This window comes from Gossypium arboreum, chromosome 12 (genome assembly GCF_025698485.1).
Source record: "Gossypium arboreum isolate Shixiya-1 chromosome 12, ASM2569848v2, whole genome shotgun sequence".
In the NCBI taxonomy this organism is placed as follows: Eukaryota; Viridiplantae; Streptophyta; class Magnoliopsida; order Malvales; family Malvaceae; genus Gossypium; species Gossypium arboreum.
In genome coordinates this window covers 112181861-112198020 of record NC_069081.1, presented here as the reverse complement: position 1 = coordinate 112198020, position 16160 = coordinate 112181861, and the positions used below count along the sequence as shown (strand labels likewise).

At 33.6% G+C, this 16160-nt stretch overlaps 3 protein-coding genes and 1 long non-coding RNA gene across 4 annotated transcripts; all 4 read right to left on the bottom strand.

Annotated features, from left to right (window-relative positions):
* Positions 1–294: 294 nt before the first annotated feature.
* On the bottom strand, positions 295–3049 carry LOC108478552 (derlin-1.1-like). Its single transcript, XM_053023422.1, has 7 exons — positions 2079–3049; positions 1859–1994; positions 1695–1768; positions 1373–1466; positions 1149–1277; positions 886–1046; positions 295–701 (listed from the first exon to the last, which is right to left on the bottom strand). Exons 1-7 carry the CDS (start codon positions 2093–2095, stop codon positions 470–472), a joined length of 843 nt encoding a protein of 280 aa, XP_052879382.1. The 5' UTR covers positions 2096–3049; the 3' UTR covers positions 295–469.
* A 717-nt stretch (positions 3050–3766) lies between these two features.
* On the bottom strand, positions 3767–5175 carry LOC108478979 (F-box protein At5g07610). The gene has a single exon (XM_017781425.2). It carries the CDS (start codon positions 5124–5126, stop codon positions 3915–3917), a length of 1212 nt encoding a protein of 403 aa, XP_017636914.1. The 5' UTR covers positions 5127–5175; the 3' UTR covers positions 3767–3914.
* A 1019-nt stretch (positions 5176–6194) lies between these two features.
* LOC108477503 (F-box protein At5g07610-like) lies at positions 6195–7506 on the bottom strand. The gene is made up of 3 exons (XM_017780050.1): positions 7347–7506; positions 6934–7151; positions 6195–6809 (listed from the first exon to the last, which is right to left on the bottom strand). Exons 1-3 carry the CDS (start codon positions 7504–7506, stop codon positions 6195–6197), a joined length of 993 nt encoding a protein of 330 aa, XP_017635539.1.
* Positions 7507–13368: 5862 nt separating this feature from the next.
* LOC128285311 (uncharacterized) lies at positions 13369–14206 on the bottom strand. The gene is made up of 2 exons (XR_008275809.1): positions 14077–14206; positions 13369–13633 (listed from the first exon to the last, which is right to left on the bottom strand). It is a non-coding gene; the product is annotated as an uncharacterized LOC128285311 (long non-coding RNA).
* Between the last annotated feature and the right edge of the window lie 1954 nt (positions 14207–16160).

The window sequence follows — 16160 nt, the reverse complement described above, 5'->3', positions numbered from 1 at the left end:
AGCATTTTAATGATATTATAAAAACAAAATATATAAATTATATTAGAGTGCAATAGATTAAAGTTATTAATATTAAATTTTATACATAAAATTTAGTTTAATGTGTGATTTAATACATAAATTTTAATTTGATACAATTATACATATTAAATTTAAATTGTGATTCATAGATTTATATGAAATTTTGATTTTGATTTAATTGTACATATTTAAAAAATATATACATACATGTATATTCATATTGGATTAATATAATCGATTGTGTATGTAATATATTATGCTAATTCAATAATGTTGTTTATAATTAGTGAAAATTGAATTAAAGTAACATTTCATTTGTAAAATCGTACAAGAAATTAAACCTTAGTTATTGGATCATAGTTAATGGATAGTTTAAATTTCAAAATATAACATAGTGAACAAACTAATACCATAAAAACTTGGTAGAATGTAAAGATGGAGTCCTCAGTTAATGACCACTAAGCCGGTAACTTTTCCCCCGAAATGCAACGCCCTCGCCTGAATTAGGCTGCCTTGCTGAATTATCGGTCTGGTTCTGCTCTGACGGCGCCGTAGTTGTTCTGGCTCGATTACCATCGAGTCGGTAGCTTCTTCCTCGGAAAGCAACTCCGGCAGAAGGGTCACGCTGCACTGGAGAATTAATTTGGATTCCCTCCCCCCAGTACGCTACTAGTTTGTGTCTGCAAATGCTCATTAAGGACTATACCACACAGTTCAACATCCCACTAAAATTTGGTTAATCCATAAACGTACATTTACTTCATACCAAGCGGTTTAAGTTCCATCACGAGTGAGTTTGTTTCGATTATATTCATTGAAATTTATATCGTAAGCTGAAAAATAAACAATGGAAAGTAAGGATACACCCAAAGAGGGGTCTTGAGAACGTATTTGCCACCAGCAAGACGATGAAATACTGTTAGAAAGTAATAAAGATGCCCTGCAACCATCCCTATTATATCTTCCATTAAAGAAGCCCCAAATATTAGATCCAAAGCTAGCAATGCCCATGGTAGATAAAATCCCTGCTTTGCCAATATCCAACATTTAGAACCAGTTTCTAAAAATAGCAATTCCAACTCCATACTAAAGTTGTTATTTTGCAGTTTCGGCTCTTATCAACGTACCTTCAATGTTACTACACCATAGATGCTAATTTGTGCATTTGGGAACTCACGGCTCCAAACATAGACGATCATGAAAACCAGTGAACCGGCCATGAAAGGTGTCCATAGAAATGGAATAGCAGCCATCACCTAAAGAATCAACCAGTAGTATGAAATTATTTTCAGTTTTTATATTTATATGTAGGTAAAGGTCGATTGGTATGCTAAATTCACTTGTTACTCACCAAAAGTGACAGTGCTCCAAACATCAGCATCCAGACATAGTCTGCTGTTCTCTTGTCAAAAGGCACTCTCTCTAGTAACACACCATATCTTGCTCTGTCAAATTAAACTTTAAATGTTTTACACTATTTTCTTCTCTAACTAAATATAATACTGCAAGGTTTGTATCTTGATCATGTGTCTGGATTATTTGTCCATATATGTATAAAGAGGTATGATTCTTTAAATATGGAAAAGGTTAAGCATACTCGCATGAGACATATACTTGAGCCCACTAATTCTAGATAACATAGAAGAGTAGAGCCGAAAGATTTAGGTACTGACATCATTATAAGACGGATGGCGAAAAAGGGTGAAAATGGCCCAAGGAAGAAGAAGTTGGTGATGAGCCTCCAAACCTGCAACAAAAGAATATCAATGATGAACCAAAAAAAAAAAAGAGCTCTCCAAGTTGTAAATTTGATTAAAAAAAAAGCTTACAAGTTTACCTGGAAACGTTTAAATACTTCTTGGTAAGAGAGAGCTATGTTCCAGGGATCATAAAGGGCAAGATAGAAGGCGGAGGTGGTCATCAAACAGGCCACTCCATAGAACTTGCTCACAGGCGGCAACGATTGATAATATCTGATTATATTTGAAGCTAACACACAATTAGAACCAAAATATTAAAAGAAAAGTATCTAAATCAGACAAAGGAAGAAAGGTTACTGTGCTGGTGTAGACATTGCAGGAACAACTAATAATGCCTTGGGTTGTGCAAGATCATAAGAACATGATCATGGACTTGTAGTAGTGGTGGTGGAAATACCAATGGCGTGACTTTTGAGTTTGGCAATGATCAAGTCAAGAGAAAAACCATAATATTCCGAGTCGTCTCTTTTAATTGTGCTAGCTCATTGGACCAACCATTCTATTGCAATACCCGGTTGGTTCAGTGTTTGAAAATTTCTTGGTCTGACGAAGCACACATAAATGACCAATTATGGTCAATATTTATTGATGGAATTCGTTATCTGGTCCATTTTTTAAACACCATCTATATTATTTTTAAATTCAAGAGATTTTCTTTTATACTAGGAAGCAATTAAATTATAATGGAAAAGGGGTTTACTGATCCAAATTTAAACTTCATGTCAATTAATTTGAAACACACAAATTTGCTATTGAGCCAATAACTTAATTGGTGGATTGATGAGAATTAAAGGTAGATATCATGGAAAATCGAGAATTTATTATGAAACATTTCATAATATTTGATAATATACAAACTTAATTGTATATTCAAGTGTCACGGGACTAGACCTTTCGTCGCGCAATCCGTGCGGCCTTAGGCGATTCGCTCGTCCAAACTCGCCCAAGTCAGCCTTTACTCGAATGAGGATTCTTTAAGAACTCCTCCAAGGCACCGACTGCAAATGGAAGCAAACTTATGCCAAAAGAAGCTTATAAAGAACAATGAAAGGGACGCACACAAAGTGTTTGAGTAAATGCTCTCTATTCTCTTATTCACAAAGAATAATGAAACAATGAATGGAGTGAGTACAAATGAGGGGGAGGCTCTCTATTTATACTTGAGCTCCCCCAAAACCGACGGTCAAGATACAATTACATCGACGGACGAGATTAAAGGGTACCTACCATCAAATCTTTAAGAATATAATATCATATCTTCTAAGATTACATATCTTAGATAAGATATGTAATCTTATAAAATAATATCTTATAAGATTCCATATCATATCTAAGATCTCTAAGATTATAATATCTTTTAAGATCATGTTTCCATATTTGTAGATGGACCTTCAATCTCTTCAAGCAACGGGCCAGTCCGATCGGGCCAACCAGACTTTAATCCGACAAGCTTCTCCAACAGTTCCTTGAATCGGGCCAGCTCACGTGGGCCAAATGATCCCCATCTAAGTAATAGACCTCCATCGGATGCATTTGGTTCAATGGTCACGGGCTTTGAACTCTGGCCCGTGACACAAGTAGCTACATAAGTCAATTTACATTCAATCAAAATCTTTGTTGCATAATTGTGTGTGTGTGTTGTAGTGTTGCAATCGTTTTAGCTGGAACAGTTAATGACAATTGACAATAGGTAGTTGGTAGGTGAGAATTCTCTCTCTATATATATTATTTATGTAGATATAGTTGAGCTGTGATGGAGATTCATTCATTCGACTTATTCCCAGAAGAGCTCCAATCACTTTTTTTTTTTTTTTTTTTGGGGGGGGGGGATGTTGTCACCTTTGGTCAACCCTTGATTTCTGCACTAAATTGTTATCTGGGTCGATATGAAATTTCGTGGACCCCTTCTTTTTCCTTTTTTTTTCCCCTTGTCTTGCCAAACAATCAGACAATTGTAGCCTTACGGGCCTGTGGTTATTCCATAGTTGGTGCCGCAAACAATGGTAATGAACATTTATATTATTTGGTAGTTAAAACTGACATTAAACTTGACACTATTTTCACAAAACAACATCCAGGCTCACACCCTTGGGGTTACCTGGTAACTAAAAAGCTTGCTAAATCCTGAAACTTTCAAACATTGGCTAAAGTTGTAATATAGGGATAAGCATCGTCATATTCGAAGGTTGTACAACCTTCAATGTCTGTGCAATCAGGAGCAAAATCATGGAGCAATGTGGAAGTTTTGTCTTTGAAACTGTAGGTAATGACCTTTCCGGGTACATGCAACACCATGAAAGGCGATGACGACCCTTGTCCGCTTCCTTCACCAACAACAATGGCTAGTACTCTAAATGCATAATAATCCCAATGATCTAATGCGTGACAGTTGCTTTGGGTCATCTTCGGATTTGCTGAAATCAGCGCATTAAGGTCGACTTGATACTTCACAAACCATCCGGAGAAGTTATTTTTCATCTCGTAAACATTAAACTGGCTGGTACTATGCTTGCAACTTGTTAAGATAAGATGCAGGCGACCTCCGCATTCCCCGAAGTATCTGCACTTGGTCTGTTGGTCCCAATCATCTGGAATTTTAGGCATTGGGATCTCTTGAAATCTCTCTTGATGAACATCAAAGCGTAGGAAAGGCCCAGAGTTGTTCCTCCAATGAATACCACCACAACAATAGACCCCTTGACTGAAATTATTAACCTTGGAAATTTCACTGGAGAAACTCCATTGATGAGTTTCAGATGAGTACATCTCCAGCTGATAAAGATGAGGAGATGTCTCTGAACTTCGAACAAAAATGACTCTGTAATGTACCGATTTCAAGGGGTCAAAAGCTAAAATAACACCGAAAATAGTGTTTGGACTTTGAGTTCTGTTATCTGGCTTGGGAAGGGTAGTGTATTGGTGTGTGGTAGGATTGTAGATGTAATAGTTCCGGTTGTATTCTCCTAACCGGTTGTTGCTACAGCACAATAACAAGCCATTGCAGGATTGCAGAATCCTAATGCCTGCAGGGTCATCAACAAAAGTGAAACATTGAACTGATGGCTCCCGAACCGGGTTTCTATCTAGTGAAAGGAAGTGGTACTTGGACTTGTTTAAAGATAACTGCATCTGCAAGAAGATGGCAGAGGGAAACATCGGGATTTGATTAAGACAACGAGAGAAGTAGGGGCTAGAAATCAGAGAAAGCCAGTGTTTCGATACGTTTCTGAATCTCATGAGAGACTTTCCTGGGAGACGAATGAGAACGTTAATGAGAATATCATCGTTGTAGCCTATCAACTCGTTTGATTCGGTGTATGAGTTTGAAAACTCTAGTTTTCCCATGGAGATTGTTTTTGTGCACAGTATGTTGTGCTAGACCCTGAAATTCTCATAAGGCTATTCCATACTTCCCCTTTATATGAGGTGGATTCTGGTTGAATTATCTAAAAGGTTAGTACAAGAAAAGTCATTGGAAGCTGTTCTGCAATTGCCAAGCAATTCTTGGAAGATTACATAGCAGCTTGGTATGGTTTTTTTTGGAAAGGAAAACTCAGCATTCATACATCAGCATCTTTGATTCTTTGACCATGAGATTCTTACGTGAAAAACAGACCAGACATTGTATATGTAAAAATGTTGGACTCGGAATTATCTGTTATATTTTAAAGGAAAATCATTGACCTCAAGGTCTGCAAGGCGCCTGATTCAATTTGATATGAAGTTGTGGAGAACTTTCATGTACAGCAGCAACTCAGAAGGTTCAACATAGCGTGAGATATCATAATTTTACTAATCAAACCCAAATCGCTGGGTACAGTTTTCCTATATGTGGACCCACACCTTACATTGAGAAAAAACATGTAGCGCCACGTCATCTATTTTCAATAGTTTTATGCCACATCAGTATTTTTATCCTGAATTTCAGGATTTCACCCTGAAAAAAATTAAATCCGAATTAAAATACTAAAATTCAGGATAAAATCTTGAAATTCAAGATAAGAATACTGATGTGGCATAAAACTATTAGAAAGGGCTACAGATGACGTGACGTCACTGTTTCATACAATCCTTTCCCGTAGCATCAAGCAACACTTAGAATTTTCCAATAATCACTTTCACGCTAAAGTTACGCCATATTTTGTTATTGCTACTAAAAAATGAATAAATTAATTTTTATATTGCTATTAAAAAATAAATAAATTAATTTTTATATGTTAGATTAAAGTATAAATTAGTATTTTATTAAAATTCTATCTATTTATATTACTAAAATTAATTTTTGTACATCACAATGAAATGAGGTATACTCTATCGAGTTGAAATTTTTAACATAGACTAATTTACCTATTTTTAAATAAAAAATACAATCTATCTCCTAATACAAATAATACATTTACTTTTACCTCACTCTCACACACAAGCAAAGCTCTCAATGAATTGATAAGCATCAAAATATTCAAACTCCAATGAACTATCTCCCCCAACCCCAACTCTAGAACGAAGTGGAGCAAAATCATGCAACTTTCTGAAACTGTTGTCCTTGAAATTATACCTTCTGGCTTTGTTAGGTAAATGCAGCACCATGAATGAGTCCTCATCGGTTTCTTCATGAACAACACATAGTATTGAAAACGCGTAAGAATGTAAGTCTATTGGATCGGCATAGCCCCTAACCATCTCAGGAAATGCTGCTGCAACTGGATTTAGATCAACTTGGTACTTCACAAACCACCCAGAATGGTCTTTCTCCATCTCATACACATCAAACTGTAAATTGTCCGAACCATAAACTTCAACGAGATGCAAATGGTCTCCGGATTCTCTGAAATACCGGTACAACCTTACGTCACCATCGCCAGAGGGCATTAGGATATCCCTCATTTGCTCTTCTTCAACGTCGAAACATAGCCAACCTCCCCAGTCACTGACCCAGTGAATAGCACCGTTCCAGAAAACACCGTTTTCGAATTGCACATTACTTGGTGCTACGAATGGACGACTTGAAGGCCTCCAGGGATCGATTTTCTACGAGTAAATCTCTACCTGGTAATGATCTAGCAATTCGGGGTCGTAATTCTTAATGCAAATAACTTTATAATGAGGTGACTTTGAAGGATTGAAGGCTAAACTGACACCAAAAGTGTAGTACTTGGAAGAACTGTGGTGTGTAATGCTTTGTAGTGGGATTGTAAATGTAATAAGTTGTGTCGAGACGATTAGGACGAAAGTTACAACAGAGCAGCAAGCCATTACAAGATTGCAAGATTTTGATCCTGGATGGGTCGTCAATAAAAGTGAGGGACTTAAAGGGAGCACAAGAGGAATGGGGAGTTAGGTTGAGGACGTCATATTTTGGATTGGTAATATCTGAAAGACGGCACACAAAAAGCCAGAAATGGCTTTGGAATTGTGGTGGGGACGAAAGGTGGGATAGGTGATGAGATAAAGCCAGTGTTTAGACACAGTCTTGAATTTGAGGAGGGATTTTAGGGGCAGGCGATGAAGGATTAGAGTTAAGATGTCATCGTTGCTGGCTATCATATCAGCTGATGACGATGATACAGGCTGGGTAGGACTTGAAGGGGTTGCCTTGATTTTCTTGGTGGAAAGCATCTTGGGTTGAGAAATCTATAGCTTCTGGTGTTTGGGTTTTATTGTTTGTAGGAAGATTACAGTGTAAGACAGCTAAAGATGATTCTCGAGCACGCTTGAGCGTTGACATTTCGGCGAAAAATATTACTTAAAAAAAGATGGCTTAGTTTTCTATTTCAGCCGAATTAAACACTTGTCTATTACTCGTTAGTTAACCACCTAACCTATAGTGGGATTCCGGATTGGGGTTCATTGGATGCTCATTTACTTCCACGGCACTGTGTGATTAACCATTCACTTCAAGATAGTATTGTTTAGATTCAAAGCCTCAACTTAAGTTAGTGCTTGTTTAGTATTTTGCTTAAAATAGGTTGTGGTACACAAATTGTTTTTGGTGGAGATTTTTATTTTTTTTCTAAAATTATTTTTTATTAATGGTAGTTTTAATTTGGGTAAATTACACCAAGAGTAACTTAATTTTGAGGTAGCTAACAAAACAGTCACCTAAGTTTCATTTCAGTCACTCAACTTTTGAAAAATAACAAAACAGTCTAAAAATGCTTTGTTCACTGGGGTAATTTCAGCAAAATTATTGGAAATTATCATTAGTTGTTTCACTGCAGACTTTGATGCTTCCTCATTTAATATACAGTCTTATGCAGATTAAGGTGGATTGTACTCACCAGTACTGATTGTGAAATACAAATGACTTAGTTGCCACTTTTTTCCCATCATTATTGCGGTTCCAATGGTAGAATGCATGGGTCCTATTTTGGATTTACAGTGTCAAATGACCATAACTAGCTTCTCAGAATGTAGAATACTCTGGTTGGGGATCTAAAAATCTGCAGAATCAAAAAACCATTTGCTTAATTTAGCGAGGTATTTAGTTTGTAACAGATTAACTGTAACAAGTAGCTAAATATCATTCCTGTATTTGTTGCAATATGCCATCAAACTAACCTTCCAGCTAGACCTTCTTGATTTCCACCATCTCCGTCAGTGATGTAAACTGGAGTTGATTTGTCTGGTACAGGGTAACGTTCGCCACTTGATAATTGTACCTTATATTTGATATTCGAACATGAAAATTCAGAGGAAAGAAGCATGAGCCTTCCTTCCATAAAATAAACCAATGATTGTACTGAAATAGATACAATGGACAACAAATTATGCATAAAAGAGTTCAGTATAAAGGATTCAGGTGGCTCAAAAATACTTGAATCCAAGCTTTCCTGCACAATGCATGAAGGAACATGTATCAGTAGAGATGACATCCACAATCTCACATCACTTTGATTGAGTTTCACAGAAAAGATAAATAAATTAGATTCTAGGTGCTAATGCATGAACCAACCCATAAGTCAATTTTGGTTGTTAGTCATAAAATTACAATGTGGCAACATAGTACTGCCAGTTAAAGATAAACATACTGACATTATATCAAGTGATGACTAGTGAGGTTAACGTAGAGTGAGAGTGGTCTTACCTTCAAGGAGACCTCTCTATCAAGAAACCCAAAAACAGAGAAGGAGACTTTGTTTCGTACAGAGTCAGGAGCTTCAACAGCTTGAACGATGTCATTGGTCTTGAAGAAAATGCGCCCTATTGTACTTCTGTAGTTGCCTCCTGGTCACATGAGATTCGAACAGTAAACTACATCCCAATCTGGAAAAATCATAAGACCTCGCCAATAATGGCAGAAGGTTACAGAGTTACAGAGGAAGAGAGCCAAGAAAAAGAAGAAGAGCAAAGACATGGTATTTCAATGGCAAAGAATCAGGCCCAGACAAATTAGGCAAATAAGACTTTTTTTTTACAGTCTTTTTCTGCTGCTGTTTCTTCTTCTTCTTCTCTGTTAAGGTTTTTTTTAGGGTTTTTTTTTCAATTTCTGATGTGGACATCCTACTTGGCAAGTTAACTGGCTACATCAGCTAATTAACTTGCCACATCAGCAGTTCTGTTAAAACACTAACGGAAACTATTAATCAGTGACTGTTTTGTCAATTTTTTATAACGTTAGTGACTGTTTTGTTATTTTTCAAAAGTTGAGTGATTGAAATGAAACCTAGGTGACTGTTTTGTTAGCTACCTCAAAGTTAAATGACTGTTGGTGTAATTTACCCTTTTAATTTTTGTTGTTGGTGATTAATTACAAATGTATTAAAATCATTAATTAAAAATAAAGAAAATATTTTTAAAATATAAAAATATGTTAATATCTAATTACAAATATTTGACGGTTATATTTAAATATTTAAAATATAGTTTATATATTCTAATTAAATTTTATAAATAATTAATATTTATTACTTAAAAATATTTAAAATTATATTTCATATATTAATATATTAACACCAAGTTATAATAAATTATTTTTATATTCTTACTAAAATATAATAATATTAATTAATTTAAATATTATTTAAATTCATATTTGTTACTTGATAATATTATGTCTAAAATGAACATTTTATTTCTCAAAAACACTTTTTGACAGTAATGCTAAATACTTAAATCTTAAACTAAACTTTTTAAAAGCACTTTTCAAAAGCATTGCTAAAGTAGTTGTTGTAACAGCCCGTTTTCAGTGAAATTAGAACAATAGTTTTGGGACTACAAATATGACGTGAAAATATTTAATTTATTATTATTTTAATGTCTACAACATGTTAGTAGTGTTGTTTAAAAATTTCGTTAAGAAATTTTATTGTTTGCATGCTTAATTTGATAAAAAAGGATTAAATTAAAAAAGGTGCAAAACTTGAGTTCTATCTGCTAAAGGGATCTTTTGACTATGATATTAAATGATTGGAGGGTTTATGAGGCAATTAGACCATTTGAAATTTGAGTGGACATTTATAGACATTATACATGTGTTTTCAAAGGTTAATTAAAAGGTTAAATAAGTAATTAAATAATTATGTCTAAATTAAAATGTGTGTAATGGTTGTATCATCTTCAACCTTGTGATGTTTGACCAAAAATTAGAAAAAGAGAAGCCATTTTTAGGGTTCTTACATTCGGCCATTGCTTCATTGTGCATGTAAGTGATTTTTGGTCACGTTTTTAATGATTTCTATATTTTTGGAGTCGTTGTGATCTAGCTAGCTCAGGGACTAATTTGCAAAACTGTTAAAAGGTTAAGGTTTTTCCATGAATGAATTCATGTTGTTTTTGATGTTTGATGAAAGAAAATGGTTAGTTGTTGTTAGATAAACAACTTTTATTAAGTGATTTTTTATGAAATTGTCATTTAGGGATTAAATGAAAAATAGAACAAATATACATGGTGAAATTGTGAATTAAATGAAATGTAGGACTTGCTAGGGACCTACATGAAATTCGGCTATGGTGGGTTGAAGGTGAATTGCATGAGTTTTCATTTTTATGACCTAATGACTAAATTGTAATGAAATCAAAATTATAGAGGAAAAAGTGTAATTTTTCTAAAATGTGAATTTGAACTAAATTGAATAGAATAGTTATTAAATTGATCGAATTTATTCATTTAGATCAAGATAGACCACGTACGGTTCTAGATCGAGGCAAAGAAAAAGCTTCAGATTAATTGACTCCATTTCTACGTTTATTGTCGAGGTAAGTTTGTACGTTTAAATAGTGTTCCAAATTATGTTTTAAATGCTATTATTATATATAATATCCAATTGTGTCTCGGTGGAAAAATCCAATGGGGTATCAACAATCATCGATTAATAGAAAGGGATAGCTTCGGCTATCAAATTATGAAAAGGGATGGTGACAACCATCAACAATGAAAAGGGATGGTGACGACCATCGAACAATGAAAAGGGATAGATATGGCTATCGGATTATGAAAAAGGATAGCTTTGACTATCAAATTATGGAAAGAGATGATGATGACCATCAACAATGAAAAGGGATGGTGACGACCATCGAAGGCTATATAGCTATGAAAAGGGTTGGGATAATCATCATAATTTTACTTGTGTGAGCTTCGGTAAGGACTATTGATGCATTTTACCTTATTACTATGGAAGGTAGGAAGTATGTGTTAGCCATGACAATGAGAAGTATAATTCACTTGATTTAAGTTTATGAATCATTTATTCTTATGTTGGATTGATACATATGTATTTTGAGATTATGCAATGTACAAATAAGCATAATTTGTATACTATGAACTTACTAAGCATGACGTACCTATCTTGTGTTTATTTTTTTATGTTTTATAGTTAATCGAAAGCTCGTTCGGGTTGGAAAGTCGTCAGAGACTTATCACACTATCCATCGATTAAATTAGTAGATTTCGGTGTTTCTAAGTTTGGTTATTGTAACACCCCTTAACCCTATCCCGTAGTAGGAACAAGATTACGGAGTATTACTGGTCACTACAATTCGATTACGATTAATAAAGAAAGAAAATAAAATTCAGTTCATAAAATATATCTTAATGTTCCTTTAATGGGCCCTCAAGACTTAAAATGTATGTTAGAACTAAACCGGAACTCAATCGGAAGCTTATAAATTTTTTCATAAAATTATTAAATTTTCCCTTTTATGAATAGTACCACACGCCCGTGTGGCTTATGTGACACGCCCGTGTCTTCTACTTGTGGAGCTCTCTGACTTTGCTTACGAACAAATTAATTTCACACGGCCAAAACACACGCCCGTGCGCTCAGCCCGTGTGACAATCTATTTTGTAGCATTTTAGGTGTAGACACACGGCCTAACAACATGCCCGTGTGCAAGCCGTGTGTCTCACACGATTTGGTCACACGCCCGTATGCCAAGCCGTGTGGACTCAATAATGAACCTTTCACACTTTACTAGCCAACCCTGCAAATTTCAAACCACAACCAATACAAAATACCAATACTAAAACAATCCAATACTTGACTTAAAACACTTATCATGTATCATTATCAAATATCAATTTACTTATTTCACTATTACAATCACAATGCAAAATAACACACTTAAGACATCCTAGGTACATGCCATTAACAACAATTAACATGCTTTACCTTATTGAGTTTGGGATCGGCCTGGGATGCTGATTCAACGGTCTAACTTTATTTAATTTGCGCACAGAAACAAACCGTACGCTGAGTATGGATTCAGTGATATTTCTGTAAACCGATACTTAAGCCAATAATAAATCATATATCAATGAACCTTGAGAATTCAATCTATTACTATTAATAGTTCAATCATTTGTTTTTGATTTATAATACTAGGATCTTGTTAATCACTTTCGATGAAATGTACACAGTTTCAATATTTATTCATTATCCATTGATTTTTCATATTTATTCAGTAACAACCAGTATTCAGTATCATTCAGACATTCAGTAGTAGTCCAATATTTAGTAACAATTAGTTTTTCAGTACTTTTATTTACAATTCATTTGAATAATAATATTATTCACCTTTCATTCAATATTCTGTACTATTTCATTTCAATAACAGTCAATATTCTTTGGTAACAACCAATTGATCTTTATTATTCAGTACCAGTCAATCAACAGTAATAATCGGTTAATCAGTAACGATCATTTATTCAGTATCAGTCGTTTATTCAGTAACAGTTAATTATTCAATAGCAGTCAGTCTTCAATACTTTTCATTACCCCTATTAACATGACTCGGACCTGGACGGATACACGGATCCAACCCACACACCGGGGATAGTACATAGTGTTTCATCGGCCGGAGCTGGATTATACTGTGTCAGTAATGGTAACAGTAACAGTAATAGTAATAGTAGCGGTACACAAAGTACCTCATCGGAACAAATCTGGAACAGTAACAGTCAGGTACGGAGTACCTCTTCGGAACGAATCCGGAACAGTAACAATAGTCGACACAAATAGTGTCTCATTGACACAAAGTCGGAATATCCCTGAACACTTCCAATCATATGGCATGCCAACTATATCCGACTAGCCCGATACTGTTAATAGGGTTTTCAGTCTTCTTTTAAATAACAGTCATTTTTCCGATGTTTAAAATCAGTAAATATTTCAATTCATTTCTTAATAATCACATACTTATTACATATTCAATCCAATATCAATAATCACATATAATTCATGAATTTTTATTCTATTCAATACCATAATAATAATTATTACCATTCATATTAAATAATAAATTCAACAAATAATTATTAAATTCGGTTTATAGAAATACAAATCTTAATTTCCGAGCTATCCCTCGTCGACTTTGTCTTTTCCTCGCTTAGCCGAGATTTTCCGAGGCAAGGCTAGCTACGAAAATTAATTAAATATTATCAATACACTACCATTTAATTTTCACTTGGAATATTTCAATTTTTATTCATCTTTTGCCTAAATTCCAATTTAGTCTCTAAACCGAAACTAACTTTTATTCTTCACATTTAACTCAATATTTTTATTCAATTTTCACTTTAAACTAATTTCAGCCCTTTAATTTCACATAGAACCATAATCTTGAAATTCTTTCAATTTAGTCCCTACCATTCAAAACTTATAAATTACTTTACAATTCAATCATTTAACCAATTCTAACTTGAATTTCTATCAATTTAGCCCTTAATTCATCTTTTTGTTCAAATTGAACAATGTCTAATAATTAACTATCTTTCAAAATATCAACTTAACTTCATCAAAACCTTGTTCCAAGACTTCTAAAACATCAAAATTAAGTAAAAAGGGCTAAATTGACTTACCTATTATACTTCCAAGCTTCAAACCTTTAATTTTCTCTTTTCTTCTTTCTTTTCTCTTTTTCTTTCTTTCCTTCCCCTGCTCTCTGTTTCGTTTTGCTTTGTTTCTTTATTTCTATTCTATTCTTTCTTTATTTCCTTATATATATATATATATATATATACACACATATGTATTTATACTTAAATAATAAGTATTATTTATTTATTTATGTGTATCTTATTAGTACATTTGTATCCATTTATAACCATACATTTGTCATAATTTAATATATTTATCACATAAAATCTTATAATATAATTATTTAATTAATAAATATCTTTTATAAATAATAAATATCTATTAATACTTAAATACAAGTATTACAAGTGTATATATTTTATTTATACCCTTGTATCAAATTATTAGCATACACTTGTCCTTTAATTATTTACTTTATTTTAGTTATCATATAAAAATCTTATACTATTATTATTATCACCTTACACTTATCATATTCTAATTTATTTTCCTAATATAATATTATAATTTTTAATAACCCTTACAATTATAAAATACATAAAATCTAAAATTCTCTCAGTTTTTCTTTAGTTTGCCGCCTCATCTTATGCAAAATGGCTTAATTGCCATTTTGGTCCTTTTCACTTTCTTTTAATCTATAATTAAACTTTCACACTTCATTCAATTTAATCCTTTTATCTGATTATCCTTAATTTAAGCTAATTCACTTTATTAAACTTTAATTAACCACTCACTTAACTTTGTAAATATTTTTAATAAATATTTACGAATCCATTTTTTAGAAACAAAGACCCGAAAATACACTTTTTCGATAACTGTAAAATTCGAGTTATTACAGTTATAATGGCATGTATAGGTATTTTGGTTGGCGAAGTAGCCATTTGTTTTGGCCAATGTGTGTTGGCTTGTGAATTTGGTATTTTGAATGTTTGAAATGGTTGAATATGTTGTTATGTGAATATGGTATTATAATGGTTGAATTTATAATTTATGGATGTTTAGATGGTGGAAGTGAATATAGTCATTTTGGTATGAAAATGTAGTTGACATATATGAGTTATGATGCTAATTGCTAAATGGTAAATTTGGTATTTTGTGGATGTGAATTTGATATGTGAACAAAGTGATAATTTTGGTTAAATGATGCACATGGTTATGTATTTTTATATGTTGTCATTAAGGTGCCTTTGGGCATATTGGTTGTAGGGTTATTGACCTTATTTGAATAATTTGATTGTGCATGGTTTTAGTGCATTTTGAATGCTTGTTTATATGTGCAAAAGTGATTGTAGGTACATGCATGAATGGGTGAGAAAAATAGCTTGGAATTGGCCCATTTTTTGTCCACACGGGCAGAGACACGAGCGTGCATCTCAGCCGTGTGTGACACACAGCCTGATGACATGGCCATGTGTCCTTTGTAACTTTCAAATGATTGTAAGTCAGGCTGTTACATGGCCTAGCACATGGGCGTGTGAGGTTATTTCAAAGGGTACACGGCTTGACACACGGGCGTGTGGCTTGGTCGTGTGACCCAAGTAAGTGAGTTACACGAGCTGAGACACAATCGTGTGTCCCAACTTCGAATGGCCACACGGCCTTATGACCCTTGGAATTTTAAAAATTTTCATTGTTTTCTGAAAAATTCTATAAGTTTTCTATTTAGTCCCGGCTTGTTTCTAATGTGTTTTCAGGGCCTCGAGGGCTTATATAAGGGACGATATACATGTTATAGATTGATTTTGTTATGATTATTGATATAAATTAAAATTTTTATAAATTTTGTTTGTTTTGAAATGAAAACTTCGGTAATGCTTTATAACCCTATTCCGACGACAGATATAGGTTAAGGATATTATAGTATCCCTTAATATTATCACAAACTTTACATCAACTGTTATAACTACATTGCCCAATTTTGGGGACTCATTTTAAAATTTAATATTAGACTTGAAAAATGAGTTTAAAAAAAAGTAATCTATTTAAAATATGAACATATTCAATTCAAGCATGTAAGGTTTTAAGTCTAGCTCAACATATATTTTTAAAATTTGTATTATATTAT

What these genes read in the sequence shown, in the direction of transcription:
- LOC108477503 (XM_017780050.1), bottom strand. Translation starts at nt 7,506, where the DNA reads ATGTCAACGCTCAAGCGTGCTCGAGAATCATCTTTAGCTGTCTTACAC. An exon ending in CTTCAAGTCCTACCCAGCCT is followed by an intron (nt 7,152 to 7,346) that starts GTATCATCGTCA and finishes GCCGTCTTTCAG; the next exon opens with ATATTACCAATCCAAAATAT. An exon ending in ACACACCACAGTTCTTCCAA is followed by an intron (nt 6,810 to 6,933) that starts GTACTACACTTT and finishes ATTTACTCGTAG; the next exon opens with AAAATCGATCCCTGGAGGCC.
- LOC108478552 (XM_053023422.1), bottom strand. An exon ending in ATGGTGTAGTAACATTGAAG is followed by an intron (nt 1,047 to 1,148) that starts GTACGTTGATAA and finishes TTGGCAAAGCAG; the next exon opens with GGATTTTATCTACCATGGGC. An exon ending in CTCAAGACCCCTCTTTGGGT is followed by an intron (nt 702 to 885) that starts GTATCCTTACTT and finishes GAGCATTTGCAG; the next exon opens with ACACAAACTAGTAGCGTACT.
- LOC108478979 (XM_017781425.2), bottom strand. Translation starts at nt 5,126, where the DNA reads ATGGGAAAACTAGAGTTTTCAAACTCATACACCGAATCAAACGAGTTG.